Genomic DNA, 21,452 nt, shown 5'->3' with positions numbered 1-21,452 from the left:
GCATTAGGAAACTGTGTCAAGTCTGTGGACTCACTACACAGAGCCAAGATCTAGCACTGACCTGAGACAGTGCCTTCGGGAGCCCCTGCCTACAAGCCAGCTTGCCTAGATGAGAATTTAAATGCCCAGCTTCAGAGACTCATTCCTGAAAGATTTAACCTAACAAGTTAAAGTTACACTTCCACTAAAAGCCTTCCAGAAGAAGAAAACGGGTACACCTAAGTAAAACTGAGGCTTGCAGGGCCCATTGAAGTGTTTATTTAACCAGCTTACATTTACCATTCTTGAGGACAACTCAAGGCAAAATTCTTGGAAGACCAGCAGCAGATGCCGAGAGAAACTGCACCCAACTGAGCGTTAATAAGAGCAAGTCACCAGGAGATGGTGAGCTCGCTAACGAGTCCAAGCTCCAGCTTAAGGAACAAGGGAGACCACGCAGTCTGAAGGCTTCTAATTACTCCCTTTCCTGAGGACAGCCCTCCTGACATACAGAATAACGCACCCCAAATTCTAATTAATAAAAATGGTCTTGGCCCAGGTCCCGCATTATGTTGGAATTGCAGATTTGCATAATTAAGTTGATAACAAATGCTGTGACAGACAAGCTGCAGGAGATTATTAGCCTCATCTTTAACAGAATTTCAAAAGAAGCAATATCCAGACATTGAACAAGGAATATTAACAGAATTGGCTCACAAGGTCTTGGAAATGGGTGTTACTGGGATTTGGAGCAAAGGAAAAGCAGTGTGTGAATTCCAAGGCCAGAATGAGGTACTATCAGTCTCTAATGAAGCTTCACCTTGAGGTCTTCAGGATTTCCCCTCCCATTGTGGCTTTTCCTCCCCAGAACAGGGCTGCTAAAGGCTATTCATAAATAGCAAATGGAAGTTCACCTTGTGGATCCCCCTTCCCTCCCAGCTTCTCCTCAGGCAAACAGGAGCACGTAGCTCCCAGACTCCACAGCATTAGTGTGGAACGAAGCAGAAATATTGTGCTGCAGAACCACTGCTTGTGAGTGTACTTCCCTAAAACAGCCAGGCTGTCCTTGAAAAACCTGGCTTAAATCCCAAGGCTGTAAAAATAAAGAAATTCACATTAGACATAAATACAGTAAACTCCTTAAAGCAAGAACCAATGCTGCGTCTTTCCACATAGAGGATAATTACAATATGATCACAACTGAGGCTCCTGCTACTAACCCAGTGAGAATAATAAATAACTCAGATTAAAAACATGAGATTAAAAAAACTCACCAGAATAAAGATGATCCTAACAGCCCACCTAGAAAGTAAAATTGTTCCTGAGTAGTAAGACCGCATCTAACTCGGATTTTCAGAGCACAATTGTCACTGAAGCTAAAGTGCAGAAGATACCAAAGAAGCTAAAGATGCCTAAGTGCAGAAGCACAGTGATTTGAGAAACTGGAGCATATCTCCTACCCTTTGGAATAGTAGTTTCACTCTTTTCTGTCTATTATTCACCAATTCATGTCTAAAACCTAATTTTTCTGTTGCTCTTCATTTTCTGATGCCATTATTACCTTTGCAGACTAAGTGTAAACTATTATTCCATGTTGATATTATTCTAGATCACAACACATGGACCAAACAGAGACAAGTGCAGTTTCAGCCATTCCCCCCTCAGCTGGGTGCCAGCTCAGGAAGGGCTGACAGTAGGCTTAACCCGAATCGAGACTTCCTAGAATTAGAGTTTATACTCACTGCTTTGGGAAATCTGCTTCCTGGAGAAATGCAGTTCCCAGCTCCACCCAAGGAGAGCAATGAATAGCAATTCCTTCACGGGATCAAGTGACTGAGATACCTCTCTTTGCTGAGCACCCAGAGCTAAATCACACACCCTGGGACCTGGGATGAATTCCTAGAGATTTCAACAGGCATTTTGCCCAGTTGAGGCCGTGACCCATAAATCGAACCACGGCAACGGTGTTGGTCAACACGTGGTTATTACAGCACTGTTCAGACAAAACTCCAGCATCGTACCGTGTCAGCAGGAGAAAAGCACCCACTGTGAAAATGTAACAGGGTTCTTGCAGAAGAAACCAGTGGGTACCTGTGTCCTCAGCACCTTTGCTCAGAGCATCAGCGCTGGGTGGTGTGTGAGGTAGGGGCAGCGAGTGCCACGCAGGCACCCAGCAGTTGGTTACAGCTGCCTGAGGCCACCCCACTCCAACAAAACCACACCATCAGAGTGACTCTGCCCAGCACAGGGCTTGACATCAGGAGCCTGTATAAACTGCAAAACTGTAGTTCATTATTAAAACAAACCATTCATGGACATGAAACACGTACAGGAGATCCCACGCCCTGCCAAGAGCTCAGGAAATACTCCTTTTGGCAGGGCTAAACCCCTTCCTGATTTTCACAATACATGTTTCCTTACAAAAGCTATAACCAGTGAGATTCAGTGCTGTCATAGCCCATAACTGCAGACCAACCGCTGGAACAACACAGCTCAGGGTGCCAGGATTTCAGTCTAGACAGGAGTTTGTTAGTGTTTTTCTATTCATTTCCTTAAACCCCACTCCAAGTTCATGATGCACAAGACTCGTGGTACATGCTTTCCATCATTTACAGGACGTCATGGCTGACTGGGGAGGTCTCAATGGACTGGAGGGTGGCAAACGTAACACCCATCTACAAGAAAGGCAAAAAGGAGGATCCAGGAAACTATAGACCTGTCAGCCTGACCTCGATACCAGGGAAGGTCATGGAGCAGGTCATCTTGAATGCCATCAAAACCCATCATGATTCATGATCATGATTCTATGATTCTATAGTTCACCTTTAGGAAAGGGGGTGAGGAGAGATGCTTCGTTCAGGAGTAACGTGGCATCCAAGGCTCAGTCTGCTTTGCAGACGTGCTTAAATGCAATGGTTCGGTAGCAAATGGGGAAATTGTACAGCCTAATTATAGGAGACAAAAAGAGCAAATCAAAGCTGTCAAGGGAGCCAACACTGAAAAGAGCAAGAACTGAACCAGGAATATGCAGGAAAATCGTGTTTGTTATGATGGTAAATGAAGTGTACTCTCGACCCTCTAAAATACACTTGTCTACAAGGAAAGTACATGCCCACAAAACTCAACATCTAATTTAAAAATTTCTAAAAAAATTTAGATATTCTGATTATATCATGTTTATTATATCATGTCACTGCAAAGGTACCAAACTTATTAATAATTACACTCAATCATGTAAATACAATCCTGCTGATGAAATTTTAATAAAATCACAAAGAAGCTTTAAGTGAAAAATAAGAAAGGAAGCAAAAATTCAATTAGAAAAGGCACAGCAGAATTCTACTGTGGACCGTAAAAGAAATCTCAAGAAAGAGCATAAAGGCATGAGCATCAAACTCACCTTAAGCAGGGTCCGAGTGACGTCTTGTTCCCTCTGACCAGAGTTTTCACAGTGTCCATCTTTAAATCCTGGGTACCGTGACCACGTTGTACAGGGGTAAAAGACACATTCAGGTAAAAGGCAACTTCAGCAAAAGTCCCTTCCCGAATAATTACTGTCTTCCAAATTCTATGAAATTTAAAATGGAAACTATACTCTTAGTAATTGTTCCTGAAGACAGCCATCAACACCCGTTGTTCTTTCAGCAACACTCTTGCCCACGAAGCTTGTAAAAGAAACACCCTTCAGCACCTAATTAGTCATTCATTTAACACTCAGGCTCAACACTTCCAAAAGGCACCAGAGGTAGAAAGCTTCGGCTGAGGGACAACCACAAGTACAATCGCATCACTTAGGACAAAGTCCTCCTGCCACAGAGAGCAACACCATTATCTCTATAAGCTTCACAGGGAAAAAAGACACGGAGCCATTTCTCCCTGCAAGGCACACAGGAAAACATTAGCATTGCCAACATCACAGCACTCACGCTCTTAAAGAATGCATAAAAGGAAACCTTCCTACTGAGACATGGAAGAGTTACATTTTGAGGAAGATGCTTCTGATGACTTAAGACACCATCCAAAAGCCAGCCTCTCATCCACCCTGGATTTGGTACTGTTTCACAGCTAAACAATGGTAACGTTTCTGTTGAAGCGTTGTACGTGTACAGAGACACACAGGTGTTTCAATAACCATCAGCAAACACACATTTAGAATGGCCGACGGCCTAGCTGTTCTCTTGTGGGGCTAAATTCTTGATGAACCATGGCAGGAAAGTCCCTCAGCCACCTCCCCTCTGATGACATAAAAGCTAATCTCGTCTGTGTGTTGGGGACGCGCAGTAAATTTAAGTAAAATGTCTTAAAAAAGGCTTCAGAAGACTCAAGCTAAAATATCACCCCAATTCCCGTCCCTCTCTTTAGAAGAAATATCCTACAACTGAACAAAAGCCAGGATTTGTGTCCCAACAGGCTGGAGAGGGGTGAAACTGGGGACATACAAAAAATACTCTCCAGCTGCTTTGCTGCATCACATCACCACCACCACCGGTTTGTTTCATACCCAGCCCAGTGAGAAATGCCCTGGCACTATCCAAGTGCTCGACAACCAAGTTTTTCTTTTTGTTTCACAGCTCCAGCTCTATGTACTGGGAAGCCCATTCTAACTGTATTTCTCAGCATCCGTAGATGAAAGCAACGCGAACCAAGAGAAAAAAAGAAATTGCTTTGAATTAAAACAAAACAAAACAAAAAAGCTATGGCAGAGAAACCCATGTATTATGTGCATTGAAATGCCAGAAATACTGTTTAATACAAACTCTGCAGTACAATGCACACTTCAAACAATTTATAACTATGAGAATAATGATGCCACTAAACTGCAATTTTTAATCTATTTTTGCAGCATAATGACAACAAGAAGAAAGTTCCAGGGTAAGAACTAAAAATTTAATTACAGTAACAATTTTTTATTGCATGTTTAAAATGTATTTTTAAAAACAAATAGTGCACGCTGGCTTCACTTTAATCTCCTGAAATATGCACTTATGATGGGAAGCCCTGGGGCTACAGATCCATCTATGATATTTATTAACAAAATATAATCCCAGTCCGTTTCCCCAGGGGACAGTATTTAGTTCCAAAAGATTGTCAACCCTGTACTCTAACACACTTGAATTAATTGTTTGTGTACACTAAATCCATTTATTTTAAATTTATTTTGTCTACATTTAGTGAAATAAAAACATCGCCCTGTACAATCCACCATCAGCAGTGAGTACAACAGCAAAAATTATTATACAGTTTATACACACTAAAATCTTTTCCTTTTTCCTATAAAGAAACCAGAACAAACCTAATCAATATAGAGTTTAATTTAGAAGAACTCAAATTACAGAAGGGAAAGCCAAAATTATTATGGTCTTTTCTGAGCCCCCAGAAGTTCCTGATTCATGTTGTTGGAACAGTGAGTGCAGCTGAAGGAGTGAAACATGCTCAAGCTGTCTTCTTGGGTCTTCAAAAAATTACCAAATATTTAAATTAAACATGGCTAGTTAAAGAAACATTTGAAGCAGAGCAATATAACTGGGAATTTTGCCTTACCAGTTGTGGTTTCTTTTAAACCCAACTTATACAATGCGCGAAGTGCTAAGCAACACTACAGAAACACATTTACATCAACACTGAAGATCTGGGGAAATGAAATTCCAACAATTTTATTTTTTTAAATGAGCTGTATTTTCTAAATTTGTTTTTATTTTTCTGTTTTCATACAGTATTGAAAACAAACGCGGCACATTCACATTTTCCCGAAGAATTGTAAGGATGATCTCTACAGGGATAACGTTGAAAAGCCTGAAGCTCAATCAATTGATGTTGAAAACTCTCAAAAGGAGTAAAAGGCTTGATCTGAATGGTCTAGAACATGTATTGTAATTTAATAGAAGAGATGGTCGTCTTAATATTGATGATTTAAAAGAACTTCCCAGTTCATGCGGAGAGTACAGTCCAAGAATAAATCAAATTTTCTGAACGCATTTTATGCTACGTAAGTGTATACTTTGCGATCCTCAGGTGTTCGTGCCAAATATTCTCTCTCAATAAGTCCTTCAATACGTTTTTTAATAACAACTGGACTTGGTAAGAATCGGGCCTTCAGCTGCTGAGTTACCTAAAACACAAGATCAAAACCAATAATATAAGATCACAGAGCAAGTAAGATCATTATGTACCCTAACTGACCAAAATAATCAGAAAACCACATTTAGACAGAGCTGGCTACAACCACGAAGCATGAGGTAGCCTGCAAACTGACAGTTTTTTCCCTGCGTTGGTTGCTTGCTCATTTTTGGGTATGATTCAAAGTCCTGACCCTCTACAGAGGCACAGTCACAACCTGAGAATCATCTCAGTTTCACTCCCCTAAGGGAGTTGAAGAGTGGAAAACGTGTACTATTCCTGAAGCTGTCAGAACTCAGGAGTTAAGAGCTCTGCTAAGAGCTCAAATCTCTCAACAGTCAGTAAACGAGATCAAAGCAGAATATAACGTGAAGTACAGTGGGTTTTGTTGCCAAATGTTATTTCAAGGAATTTGATAACATCATAACAGCACCAAAAGAAGGAAGGAAAATTAGATACACCCATGCGCACATCCTAAAGCAAAGGGTAAGGATTTAGACGTGTTCAGATACACAGGGGGGGGAAAAATAAAGGGATGATTAGATACAGCATCTCTCAAAAGCCTTTCAGAATCATGTTAGTGAGAGCCGTGTAACTTTCATGAATTAATAGGAAAAGCAACAAGAATTCCCAAGCCCATTACAAAACTGTGTACAAGTATATACCTCTGCTACTAGCACATTGTGCTGCATCTTCTTCCTAGATTTCATTATCCGAACTATAGCAGCTTCTATCTCATGTTTTCTGTCATCATCTACTTTCTGCCTTGTTTCTTTCCTTTCTGGATCAGATTCTCCTTGTTTGGCAGCAACTTAAAGAAAAGAAAGAGAATGGAAAGTATGTTAGCAAAATTAAAATTAATTTCATTGTGTAAGTGTTAGCTTCACTATTTATTTCATCTAGAAATCAAGTGTTATTTCCTTGAATTTTGACATCCTCAAACTTGATTTTTTTATGAAAAGCAGCCACAAGAACATATTAACACTTTCTGGCATATTTTGATAACAACTGACAAGGTAACAATCTGTTATTTAATTATTGCTATGTTAAAACTTGAACAGCACTCAAATCCGCTTACAGGCACCACCAACCCCCACACTGCCATTACATATTTTTCTCTTTAATATAGCAAATAATCCATTATTTAAAATAAAAAAAGGAGTGAAAATTTGCTTCAAACTAGTTAAATACCTTGAGAGTTCATCAGAAGTAGTAATCCAACTTTATCCTCTAAAACTCAGTTATATTCCTTGTATTCTGGTCTCCTACTTGTGCTTTATTTCTGCCCTGTGTCCAGCTTTTCTTACCCTTCCACCCAGCATCGCTATTACCAAGCCCTCCTCCCACATTGCTATACCAATCCCTGCCCTTCTTCACTCAGAAGTCCCAAGCGTGTATTGGCTTTAAAGGGATATACATAAAAAAGAATAATATTCTATGAGACAGACACATAAAAACACAAGTATCAAATTTGCTCCAAAACCATCTCGAACCCTCAATCATATTCCCCATTCTCAGACATTAATGGAGTGAAAAGCAGAATTCCACTAAAGCTCGAACAGTTGTCACAGAATTTACTTTAATTCTGGCAGTGAAGTGCCTTGTGTCCTGATAAAGGGGTTCTCAACATCCTCTTTTGCCTGCTGTGTTACTGTTCACAAGAAAAATTCTCCAGATGTGGCCAATGTGTGGACACGACACACACTGCATGTGTACCAGGGCAGCCTCTGTCGCTGAACCAGAGGGGCACATGGAGTGTGATGTGTGTAGGTACTACTGGGTTTTACACACACCCCTGTACAAAGCCTGCTGCACAGAAGCCCAGAAAGTTCTATTACATGCCATAAACAGCACATGAAATACCAACGTTGCACTTAAAACACTGCCAGTGATGCCGTGTATTTTATGTACTGAGATCTGCAAAGTCAGAACATATTTTTAGATGTACTAAAATTAAGAACTAATCTTCCAAAACACTCTCTGAAGTGTATCCACAGCAATGCTACAACTCGGAAATTATTTCCTGAGAGCTTTCTAGACAAAAGGTGTCAGCATTACTTATGCATAACACAAACCAGCACTTCTATGAGGTAGGAAAGTGGTATTGTACTCATCAGCTTCTCTTACTTGTCAAACCCAAATCATTGCACAAAAACCTTATAGCTACCTGGCACTTGGAAATACTTAGACACTGCTGTATCATGGGCTAAAACCATCACTCAGTTCCACAGCAGTGCAGCAACTTACACATTTATGAGGCAATTTTCCTATTTCTGAATCTATCAGTAGTCAATTTTTAATTTTACTATTAGAGTTTAATTTTATTTTCTTTCAGTATTTCCTTATAAAAGAGAATTACAGATTTTGTGAAGGCTTTTGACTTCCACAGTTTTCTTGGCATTTAAGTTTTCATTTTGATGTTAACTAATCATCAACAACAAAAAAAGTATCGCTCTTTTCCTTTTACTTGCATGGGTATTAATCCTGAGAAAGATAATCTGACATTTTTTCATACAGTTTTGAGATCGCGAGACAATAGAATATAAAGCTCACTTACCCGTCTGAATCTTGACTCTGTGTAGTTTAGATGTGAACTGATCATTCACTGTAAATATATGACCATTTTCTATTTCTTTTGATTTAGGTTCTTTTGTGAGAACACGCTGTGTTGGTTTGCCACACGCAAGGGACTGTAGGGCTCTAACCAGTTCTCTTTCGGGGATATCAGTTTCTTGTTGAATTTCCTAAACAAAAATACCTTCATTAGCTTATGGCTGCTGCAGAAGTATCATGTTTCACAAACAGCAGCACTGATTACCTCAAACGTCCACCTTCAAGTGTGCAAAATACTACTAGTATGACAGTTGTGGGTTTTGAAAAGTTAGGATTCATTTGGTAGCAAAATCTCAACATGTACTATGCAAAATGATCCACCCGTGTCAAAGCAATGAATTCCATCAAATAAATAGTCAGCATGAGCTGAAAACAGAATGATTAACCATCTGACTCATTTCACTGTAGTTTTTGAGAAAGCTGAAAGGATTTTTTCACCGTCTCCAACATTTGCTGAATGGAGTGAAACCAAACCTTCTAAATAACTCAGTGATGGAAAACATCCACGATGTTCCTGAGCATTCCTGACAAAGAACCGTGTAAATGCTTTTGCATTCAGCAGCACCATTCAAAACAACATCTTTACAAATAGAAGCAAACAAGGTCTAGTTCCACTGCAACATAGAAATACTTCAGATTATTCAAAAAGGAAGTGCAATTAACCCAAAACAATTTTTTTTTACAGCCCAGACGCCCTTGGCTAGGACTTCTTCAAGTGAAACACATGAAAAGAAAATGTCGCGGTGCAGCAAATGTATGAGCTTAGAAGAAAAATGTCTGGTAAAGTTGGTAAAAACATGTACATAACTTGTTGCTCCTCTGTCGGTATTCGTAAGGGTTCAGCTGAGAGCCATGTGTTAGGTAAATCACAAGTGATCACAAGTCACTAAGCAAATTAGACTTGATGCACTATGGTGTTGACCTACTCCTAAAGCACATTAAGACTACTACTGCTTCCTCCAACCTAACTTCCTAACTGAGCTCCCATTCATTAGAGTTTCATTTTAGAAGTTCATTTTCTTCCTTTTTCTAGTTTGAGGAAATTGCAGACATCTCTGCTTTCACATGCCCATTTGGACTCTTGAGGGACCTCTAGCAGCTAAAGATTAAACTACTGAATAGAACAAATAAACCTCACAGACATGTAAGTGTCCACAAGTGCTGACACTTTCTCAGCTTCCCCACCTCTGGCTCCAAGAGCAGCATCAACCTCTTCCGCTGTCTCCATGCACACAGGTCAAACTCATGACCTTCAGGCTGAAAGCAGCAGTAACAACTCCCCGTGATCAAAATGCTAAGATCTGTAGAGAACTTTGAAGAACTTAATAAAAGCTCTTTCAACAGTGACTAGAAAAATCAAACTTCAAAGTATAACTAGGATCTATTACATGATGTTATTTCATGAGTGTACTCAGGTTTTTTAAAATCAATGCAGAAAAAAAATGCCACTTTTCTGTGGCCATCCACTTCTGACACCATGCAATAAAAGTAATTTGGACATCCTGGCCTCTACTCAGACTCTGTCACCAATTTTGGTGCATCTCATACACAATGTCTCAGTAGCAGGTCTCTGTGAGGCCAAGGCTAAGACAGAATATACCTTACTTTTCAACTATTGACCCAATATTGTATGCGCAATGTTGACTTCATGTGAAATCATGGGAAACTGTTTTTGACACAAGTTCAAATTCACTTCAACAAGGTAAATAAAAAAAAAAATAAATCAGTAAGTCTAAAATTAAAAAATTTCAGAATTTTGATACCTACTGCTTATGGATGATTGAGAAGTAATAAAACATTTCTAAACGTAAAAGTAGTCTTAGCATAATGTACTCAAATATTCATAGTATTTGAAATAAGCAACATGTATCCCCACATTTTAATTATTTTCTAGTAACAAAATGCCTCTTCCAAGCAGTTCACAGAAAGTTATTATTTCTTGATTTGTTGCTTTATTTAAAACACAGTTGTCACCTTCACACATTTTATCCAGATCCAGCACAATAAATAACCCTTTCCATAGTCACAACAAAAAAATCTTACTGTAATGTATCGATCAGCATAAACTTAACAAACCAGAAGGGATGTGACACTTAGATTTTAGACTTTGGTAAACGTAAAGCCTCAAGGCTAAAAACCAAACCCAGCTTATTAATGACATGCAGGTTCCCAAATCTCGATTTTTGATCAACACCTAAAATTAATCCTTTCAAAACTGAATCACTTCTACATGGGAATACATATGCTCTGCTTTTGATCGAAGTGAAACAAAAGAGCTCAAATGGAGTTCAATTTTTTCTGATGCTAAGTACCCTTATACTAACCACTACGTATGTATTTCTGTGGTGTTCTGACTTCACTCTGCAGCATTCCGATTCAGCCACTAACGTATGCAAACCATTTGGGTTTCAGAATTTAAAAGCCAGCTTTAAAATATGAACCACTGCAATATGCTGCCTCAAAAGGCGGCACAACTTCAGGTTGGATAAAAAAATGTGTAGCTATGAATGTAAATGCAGATAACAGATGTTCCTTTGCTCTCTTTTTCCTTCAGTCTGTAGCATATCATTTTTCTAAACATAGTTTTATATAGACGTTTGATGTAACAGTGAAAAATGTATACTTCCCCCCCCCCCATTTCTAAAAATACCTTCTTTTAAAGGTCACACTGGAGTTGTGCACAAGAGTGGTACCAATTATACAATCTTAGTTCTAAAAATATTAACAAGTGAGCTCTATCAGGAGCCTACAGAAGAGATGATTCTAGGCATGGAACTGCCTCTGTCCATTTCTATACAAGAAAGCTTATTGGAAGGAAAAAGTGCAGAAGGAAAGGAGAAGAGAAAATGTTATGTCATTTTGTTGAAATGAAAAAAAAAAAAAAAAAAAGGATTTTTATTTACATACTTCAACTTGTAGATCTTCCAAATCAGACATCAACAACAGACAAAACAGGTAAGGCAGTATAAAGTTCTAATCTCTCATTTTTGTGCAATTACTCAACAACTTTACTTCTACTACAGTCACATTTGCCCTTCTTGTCTGTTAAACCTAAGGAACCCAAAATTTTCTCCTTATTTTTGATGTCATCATTAAAACACTTAAATACTGAGATGTACTGTATTAACAGAAAAGCATTTTGAGAGTTAGGTGAGACTTGATTAGAAGAAATTGAATTCTTTGAAAAAAATTAGCATTCTTCAAATGCTTGCTTGAAGATCCTCTTAGATTCAAGCAGCATTAACCGCCACCCACAAGGCCATCAGTTCTTTTGCATATATAAATAAAGTTCGCTGTATAAGAATATAATCAATTCATATGTTTTTGTGAAGGAATTTTGCTATACAATAATACTTTAAGATTCTGTAACATCTTATGCATAATTTTTGCATCATTATTATTGCCGTTTTCTCTCAATCCCATGGCTTAGTGGCTATTAGTATTATTGTGAGGATCTTGTCAAGTCTGCAATTAGTAATCACACTGAATGCAAAACAAAACAGCAAAGTCTGTTCAACTGTGAAGGCAACTTCAAATTCATCTGTTCAGATGGGAATCTGCAGACACACTTGTACATCAGAGAGTTTTATGCTTACACAAGCACACACCACAAGTCATCTCTCACACTCTGTTGCAGTAAAAGCACTAATATGGTATGACAGAGAAATAACAGTTGCCCAACAGTCAGCAATTAATCATGGTATTCAATAATCAATGTACAAAGATAAAATTCATCCTACTCTTAAGTTTTCATAAGCTTTCCTGGCTGGAGTTAAATACAACTCCCACACACTTCACCAAAGAAACCAAACAAAACAAATATGCCTTTTTAATGTTTTCGTTACAGTGGGACAGAAAGTAAGAGTTTAAGAACTCCCAAACCAGAAATAAATAAAACAGACAACCTAAAAGCACATGGATATACTTCATTATCATCTGCTCTTAGTAAAATAAATGATAAGTTAGAGCACATATTAAAAGTTGCATTTTTCACTCCTCTACCAAGTATTATTTATTAATATATATAGCTGATGCTCTACTACTCATAAAGCCTATACTTTTGAGGAATAAGGTAGCATCAGCCCAATTTCAACACCAGCTTCAAGAAAAAGAGCTGTTAAGTCCCTCTCTGCCCCCCTCCTCCAGTATGAATGCTGTAATGCTCCTGCAAGAGATTTCACAACACACAGGACTTTCTGTGCTTTAAAATAATCTTTTTTTGAACTATGAGTAGTTTATTAAGAGCCTCTTATCAAACCCTGCCTGCCTTAATCCCACCTGAGACCATTTCAAAGAAACGTTCTTCATTAACCAGCTAGAAGCAGGCCAAATAAGCTGAAAACAAAATCTAAACAAAAAGGCAAATTATTACTATGCACATCACAGTCAAAAGTAGGTAAGAAAACCTGGAAATCCACTCCACTTCCAACTGCACCCATACTGCTTTTCAAGGCTGCCAATGCTCTCTCAAAAAGACGACAATGTCTAAACCGAAACTATTAATTGACATTAACAATGCTCAAACCACACACCACAGGCTCCTCCACCACTCCCAAAGCCTCTGTCATCATCCCCTACCAGCTCACCACTTCAACCTTTCCCAGCAAAGCCCTTCCAGTCTCCTTCTTAAGGATCTACCTGGACCTTCATTGTCCTTTCTGGCTCACCAGCTCAGAGAAGGGATGAAAGTTCTTTGATTCATCCCCCAGCTCACTCCAGCCTGCCAATTTAAGCTCTTCAGCGCTTAAGAAACCACAATACAAACCCTTCTCCACCCTTTGGCCTCTAAATCCAGTTTCTCAAAGATAAAAATGAGCAAATGGAGCCACCTGCTGCATTCCAACTTCAGCTTTTCTATAGCTCTATGGCCTAGGAATAACCACACTCACAATTTTCTTTAATATTTCTGAAATCTTCTGTTCCCAAATAATTTCCTACCCTAGGACTGCTTCCCTGGTGCACTGCTAATGATCTGCTCCCTGTATTTATTGCCTTCATCCACACTCAGAGCAAGAGACATCTGATCATCAAAGGTCTATTCTAGAGGACAAGAAAGTGCTTAAAACAGTTACTTAAACAGTTACTTAAAATCAGGTGAGAAAACCACCAACACTTACCTCAAACGTATATTTTTCTCTGTTGTTAAAGAGCATTAATATCGTCATCTGGAAAGTGGAGACTTGCAATATGTGCTTCCGTGTGTTTGAGCCAGTTACTTGGGCCCCTCCTACGCCAACCTCTGAGCCATCTTCCTGTTTCAAAATTACAAAACTACTGTTAGATTATTCTCCACTGCAAAATATTTTACCTCGGCAAGATCAATGTTATATGATTAAATTTTTATCTAGGAGATGAGTCTACACAAGTGATACAACAGCACACTCCTGGTGGCCTAAACAGAATGCCTCTCCAGTCGCTGTCTTAGAATCACAGGGTGGCTGAGATTGGAGGTGCTTCTGTAGGTGCCACAGTCCAGCCACCACTCGAAGCCAGGCCACTCAGGACTGTGTCCAGTCAAATACTGAGCATCTCCAAGGACGGAAACTCCACCACCTCTCTGGCCTCTCTTTCACTACTTGTCCATCCTCCTGTTTTCCTACTCTCACATTTAAAATTATCAAAATATTTATCCTACAGTAATACAATTTTAACTTCCTCACAAATGTACACTATTAATACTTTGTTATGAGATTTTGCTTTCATTTTGCATTGCCTTCTATGCTCCCGAGCATCATGCCATTATTACCTCTAGTTTAACCTTTTAGAACTGATCTAAATCACCAGCAAATTATTTTCTTGTATACATAAGTATCAAGCACTATACTTCTATAAACTCTACTAAGATTCTCATAGTTGAAAAAATGCGGTCCACATTGCTAGCACTCTGCATATGAAAAGTAGGCTAAACTTGGCTTAACAACATTTTTTCACATTAACAAAAATTAAGGAGAATCATCTCACTTTTCACTGATGCACAGTCAAAAAACCCCCAAATGCTCAAATCATTCGGGTCCCTTCAAGATGAAAATTACTACTTTTCTATGAGATAACAAAGAGATGATGCTGAGTGATGCACTCAAATTAGATTTAGAGAGGGGAAAAAAAGTCAAACCAAAAATGCTACAAAGGAAGAATCAGACTACAAAGCCAATGCAAGGCATCTTTTTCTTATATTATCAATGTGTAAGCTTTTATTTTACAAAATTCTGAAGCTATTACAAATGTGCATTTACTTACTTCTCAAAAAAAGGCACAGTATTTTCATAATCTTGATACTTTACCTTTTTAACAGGCCCGTAGAAAGTGGCATTGAGATCTGCAGAACCCATATGATGCTGGAGTGTCAGCTGTCGCCCGCTATGTTTGGCTAAATAAAATCTGCAATATAATTTAATTGAGAACTTAGATGCAAAATGTGAACTATGTATTAAGCGGAAATTACTTTAAACAGTTAAATAGACTTTTCATAGCCATTATGGACACTAAGACATTTTGAACTTTAGTTTTTTCAAAACATTAACTCGTTAGAATTCTAATTAAAAGCTCCCCAAAACTCAAGCCTCAATGTGACTATTGCATTCTCTTTCGCATGAACTGAAGAGCAGTACGCTAGCATGTCTTTAAAGCAAAACATATCTAAGTTAAGTTTAGAAAGTTTCCTCTTAAAACCTCTACCTAGAAATCTGCTTTAATACATACCTTCTAAATACTTCAAAAGCATGTCTGGGAGCTGGAGGGATGTTGCACTTTGGTGTGGCTGACTGAGTAGGCCAGTAACCTGTTGTGAGGACTCGCACCGTAAGATCAACACCACCTAACGAGACCTAAGGACAATTGGAAGAAAACATTCATTATTTTAAAACAGGATCATTTTTCACCATTTTTCTATATCTGTTTCAAATGTCTAGAATTTTCTCAGATTAAGAAAAACAATAGATGTCTATCTATAAACATTATTTTTACAAAGCCAGGCAAATGAAGTCTACGTTATCGGAGTAGATGGTACAGCAAAAATCCTCCACATAATTCTCCTCTGGCACGTACGAGTGAGCAGAATTTAATAGAATAAATTCTTAACCAATAATGAAATGCCTCTGATCATAAACACAACTCATAATACATGTAATAATTCTTTCTAAACAGGTTTTTGCATACATACAGTAAACCCAGGTTACTAAACATATCAGTTTCAAAATAACTGTTTATAAATTTACTCTCTGGAAGCAGAGAGTAAACACTGAATATGTAACATTAAACCATGGGGAGCTTTTACTGCATTTTACTTCTGGACTACAGTGTAAACAGTTACTCACTTTTACACCCGCAACCCAGCCACTTTCCCCAAAGATGGCTATTACCAGAAATATTCAGCTCTGGTTAGGAAACATCCTACAACTGAAGTGCTGATCTATGAGGTTGTTGTGTAAGTAGGTGATAAATATCTGGCCAGCAGAGAGGTATAATCCTCACTAGGCATCTCAACTAAGCTGAATATTATTAAACTTAAAACTGACTACTTTAAGCTCTAGGAGGTATAACTAATACCTTCACAGAACACACGTTATGGACAAGAAAAACCAAAGCATATTATATCCAACTTGTTATAAACCTACAACATAGAAATAGAGCACATTATATTTTAGAAGGTCAAAAACTGTCACATGAACTCAGAAACTTCCACTATTAAATAGCAGAGTAGCATTTCCATGCACGATGGAAGAGGTTTTGCACAGTGGGTGTTGGATACCTGTGCGCATTGACAAACTGCTGAAAAATCTAGCCTGACGAGTGACAGGCTCGTCACACAGAAACCCCTTTGATTGGATTTTACTAAGGTTTAAGAGGAGCAACTTGCAAAAGTGTATAAAGACCCATATAAAGGTTGTTCTGCAGCCAACATTACTGCCACACTTCTAATTTCATATCACCAATGTCATGAGGCTCACAAGAGAAATTCAGAGCCATTAAGAAACAGAGAACTAGTTAATCTGTGGATCACCTGGGAAAAAAAAAAAAAGCTTCGTTTTCCTCCAGCCAAAGCGCAGGGAAAGGTCATCAATGCAGACAGAAAGATACAAAAAATATCTTTATCTGGAACTGAAACATCTTAGTTGAGATGGCAACTATTTCCTGATGGATCACCTGAAAAAAAAAAAAAGCTTCGTTTTCCTCCAGCCAAAGCGCAGGGAAAGGTCATCAATGCAGACAGAAAGATACAAAAAATATCTTTATCTGGAACTGAAACATCTTAGTTCAGATGGGAACCATTTCCTGATTTTTTTTTTTCGGTCACAGCCAGACCAGCACACAGAATTCAGTTAGAATGCCTCACCTCATACATTATACAGAGCACTCAGCAGTTTGGGACTTGAAAAAGTTTGGGAAACACTGTATTTTGCAAGATGTCTTTTCAACATAAAAATGGTTTTGAACTAATGGAAAGTGATTTGAAGTAATCTAATCTTTACGAAACTCCAAGAAACTGAAGCTTTAGGATCGTGGTTGTAAAAATTATTAATAGTCTATTACATTGGCCTTTTCCCCAGTGCTGAGCTTCCACTTAATTTGAACTAATGGAAAGTGATTTGAAGTAATCTAATCTTTACGAAACGAAACTCCAAGAAATTGAAGCTTTAGGATCACAGTTGTAAAAATTATTAATAATCTATTACATTGGACTTCTCCCCAGTGCTGAGCTTCCACTTACAAACTCCAAGAAACTGAAGCTTTAGGATCGTGGTTGTAAAAATTATTAATAGTCTATTACATTGGCCTTTTCCCCAGTGCTGAGCTTCCACTTAATGAAAGCAAAGCAATTATCTTCACAGTTCTTGGCACTACCGATATGTCAGTATATAGAATGCAGCAGGAGACTCTGCAGGTGGGATTATTTAGAGAAGAGCAGATGCCTGCCTCCTCTAGGAGGCATCATACATATAATGAAGGTACAGAAATTGTTTAAAAAGGAGTAGAATGGACTATTACATGTAAAACACAGTATCACCAACAAGTTAACAGTAACATAAAAACCCCAAATATCTTCCTGCTTGCATTTCCTCTTAAATACTAGTCACTCTAATAGCAGATGCCTGCCTCCTCTAGGAGGCATCATACATATAATGAAGGTACAGAAATTGTTTAAAAAGGAGTAGAATGGACTATTACATGTAAAACACAGTATCACCAACAAGTTAACAGTAACATAAAAACCCCAAATATCTTCCTGCTTGCATTTCCTCTTAAATACTAGTCACACTAATAAAAATATATACACTTCCATCATAAGTAACTACTCCAGAAATTTCATTAAAAGGCCATGAATGACCTGACCAAAAGGCAACCATTGGGCAAAACGCTTGGTCCCTTAACTAGAAAAAGATGAAGTTTCAAATAAATCCTAGCGGAGTATCTGTTAACAACTTAAATTCATCTTCAGCTGTATATCAGTAAAAACAAGATAAAGACATCATTTATTAATTCACTTAATGTAAAACTGTCACATAAAGTACATAAATTTAACACCAAAAAACCAATGTACAAGTGCCACGTGCTACCTAAAAAATGGGAATACTCTAACAAATTTTTCTTGAAATTACTATTTCAAGCGTTCTAGACAGAAAACACAATTAGCCTCTAAATATAAAAATCAGTAGTAAAGCTCCTGATATAAAAACCCGATAGACACCTTTATATCTATCCATATGTGCCTCTACAACCTTTTCTGAAACCACTTTGAGAACATCCTGTTTTTTCACTCATGATGATTCACAGTACGCTGATGAGGAAGATTTCAGCTGGCTGCTTCAAGACAGCAAAGATTTCAGATCACTGTGCACAACCAGGGACGTCAGAGTGAATACATCCATGAGCACATTCCTGGCAGTCAGATTTCTGAAACTAATTCAAATGTCCTTGATGCACAGACTGACTTACCTGCAGACAGGGAACTACTTGGCTGTTTATTATATATTACTAAGTGCTACTGAGTACCACCACAGGAAGAAAAAAAAAAAAGTGTTTAGATCAAGTATATCTCTATATATAGAGATAGAGTAATCTCAATATATCTCTATATATATTCTATCTATCTCAAGATAGAAGTGAACTCTCCATGATGCAATATCCCAGAGGTCTCCTTTTACAATAAGGTGTGATACTTCCTGATTGAACAATTAAGTCCATATTTGGTAATTTCAGGGAAATGGTAGTTCTGCATATGAATTGCATAGTTCTACATACGAAATAGAGGCATTAGCTGCATCAGGAAGGTTAAATACGAGAGGCACGTTTGTCAAGTACCTGCAGCATGCCATGTTTTTCTTGCTGTTCGCATAAAATACGGGTGGCAACGAAGATTCCCTTTGCAGAATGGGAAAGGGAAGGCTGTGCCGGTGACACGGCGTTTGTGAAACACACGTAGAGGCGGGCACAGCTGGGCGGCCGCCGCCCGCCCCCTGGCGGCTGAAGCTGAGCCTGGGCGGCGGAGCCCTTTCAAGAAGAACGTGGGTACACCAGACGTTAAAACAGGATTTTATGGAAGGAAACTGGAACTGCTCAAGCTGTGGGTCAGGCCTCCAACTGACTTTTGCATTTTGGGAAATACGAACAAAGTTAGTAAGATGAAAAACACGGCAGAGAGAAGTACAATTGGAGGATGCTAACATCATCCTCCTTTCCACACGCGTATACCAACAAATTAAAAACAACAACCCTTGATAAAAGCCTAGGGTTTATATTGAAGTAAAAGGACAAGCGTAGACACCCCCCCCCATGCTCTTACCCCAGTTGCCTGAAGATGTTGCCTGAACTCATCCATCGTTGTGTTTGAGATGCTCATGTCCCTGAACATTCCTTCCAGTTTCGAGGTGAACTGACATCCACATTCAGTCTAAAACACAGAAAATAACTTGTTGTGCCAGCACTATGAAAACAGAGCTCCTGATATGCAAACTGCAAGACTAGGAGTTAGTTTAGAAATCTCATTAAAATTATACTTCTGTACATTCGGTTACTGGGATTCCCATTTGCATTACTTTCAGAACTTTAAAAGTTTCATATTTCATATAATGAGCTAACCCTAAGCATATCAAAACTTGCTTTCCTTCTTTTTTCTCCATTAGTGTATTTTTGGTTTCTTTTTAGCTTCCTGTCTCATCTTAAAAAAAAAAAAATCTGTGAAAACTTATCAGACCACAGCATATGCTTTCACCTGCTTTTAGCATAATACTATTAAGGGAAATAAAAAACTTTATTTGTATTAGAACCCTGTCCTCCCCCCGTTTTTCTAAGGGTGTTTAATTTTAACGGCTTACTGCAGATTACCAGGTGAGATTACTAGACCTTTTGAGAATCAGGGCCATATGCATATATAGATACATGTGCACAAACACATGCGTTTTGTTGCACATACAGGACTTTGTGCCCCTATCTACCACATAGTTTGACATATACAGTAAAGGCAAACACGTCAGCTGCAGCAGCCTCATCACTGTGCAAAGACACGAATGAGGGAAGCGTGCAGCTCAGGGTCACTGATTCATCTTGCAAATGTATGACCTGTGCTTTCTAAATCACCAGGCTAGAAAAGGTAGAGAGGTAATTGGGAAGGAATTAATACCAGTAATTTGGAATTAATACTGATAATTTGGAGAAATCTGATGCAAACAGCTGTGCTCACTGATAGAATATGAAGGTCAAAAACGAAGATCAGTAAAGTTTGATTTTAGTATCAAATCACTCCGGTTTGGAAGTTCTCTAGCGATTTCTCATGCCACTTAGGAAGAAGCTGCATTAGAACTTGCTTCAAGGACTGCCTCACCTTTAGGCTTTATTTTCTTCTTCATCTCTCGGACTATTTAATCAGTCCATTGAACCAATAAGGAAAACGTGTTTTCAGACACTGATATGAAGATATTTTTTTTTCCAATTTATCTCAAACTACTTAATCAAAAAGGAATTGAGCATTATCACCAGTTTGCAGATGGAGGCAACTAAAAAAACAACAATGCATGCAATAAAAAATTCTACTGTGAATAACAGAAAATCTAGGATAAAACACAGTCTTGTCTTCAAATCCAGTCATTAGATTACAGGAGTAGTTCACTTATTTACACAGTCTTAAAAAATGTATGTGTTTATTTTTTTTAAAGAATAGTTTTGTTTTCTAGATTGCCCTCTCATCACAGTTGCTTGCCAGTATTTCCCTTATTTCCACAAAATTATTCAGAAAAACCTTTCATATTTTCTATTGAGGCTTTAAAATCAAATCTGTATTTAACAGCAATCACGATGGATGTTGTCTATAGATCTCTTCTGTAAAAACAGAAGAAACCATACTTAAAAAACCCCAAGTACACAGATACTCTTACCTTTAATTTAGATATCATATTTTTCTCAGAGTCATCTGAAACACTCTTGTTTGTGAGAAGCCTTCTTGCCAAGTGCTGCTTGTAATAGCGTTCAAAAACATCTTTCTCTTGCATAAACCTAAATAAAACCATTGCCTTATCCAATATAGTTTCTACTTCTTGCTCTGTTAGCTGTAAAAGAAATAATTTTCTGGTTTTAACATTCCAGCACAAGTGTCTTACACAACCTACATACTTAAAAGTAATTCACAGCAAACATATGGTCTAACAGGAGCCAACAAAACTGGTCCAATGTGCAAACGACAGAGCCAAACCAACAGTGCACAAGCTCAATAAAGTGAAGAAAGAAAATAGACCTAAAATGGAAGGAAAAGC

General features: G+C 38.3%; 1 protein-coding gene across 1 annotated transcript in view; it reads right to left on the bottom strand.

The window, feature by feature from the left end:
• Positions 1-4,865: 4,865 nt before the first annotated feature.
• The window catches only part of CUL3 (cullin 3), a 39,798-nt gene continuing 23,211 nt past the window's right edge, over positions 4,866-21,452 (bottom strand). The window contains exons 8-15 of the mRNA XM_014960642.1: positions 21,078-21,248; positions 19,490-19,597; positions 15,409-15,533; positions 14,991-15,087; positions 13,827-13,961; positions 8,654-8,840; positions 6,762-6,907; positions 4,866-6,088 (exon numbers count right to left, since the gene is read on the bottom strand). Of these exons, the coding sequence (XP_014816128.1) occupies positions 5,957-6,088; positions 6,762-6,907; positions 8,654-8,840; positions 13,827-13,961; positions 14,991-15,087; positions 15,409-15,533; positions 19,490-19,597; positions 21,078-21,248 (1,101 nt within the window). The 3' untranslated portion in view covers positions 4,866-5,956. The remainder of the gene's footprint in view (positions 6,089-6,761; positions 6,908-8,653; positions 8,841-13,826; positions 13,962-14,990; positions 15,088-15,408; positions 15,534-19,489; positions 19,598-21,077; positions 21,249-21,452) is intronic.

This window comes from Calidris pugnax, unplaced genomic scaffold (assembly GCF_001431845.1).
Source record: "Calidris pugnax isolate Ruff unplaced genomic scaffold, ASM143184v1 scaffold398, whole genome shotgun sequence".
Classification (NCBI taxonomy): domain Eukaryota; kingdom Metazoa; phylum Chordata; class Aves; order Charadriiformes; family Scolopacidae; genus Calidris; species Calidris pugnax.
This window is presented reverse-complemented; position numbering and strand designations above follow the sequence as displayed.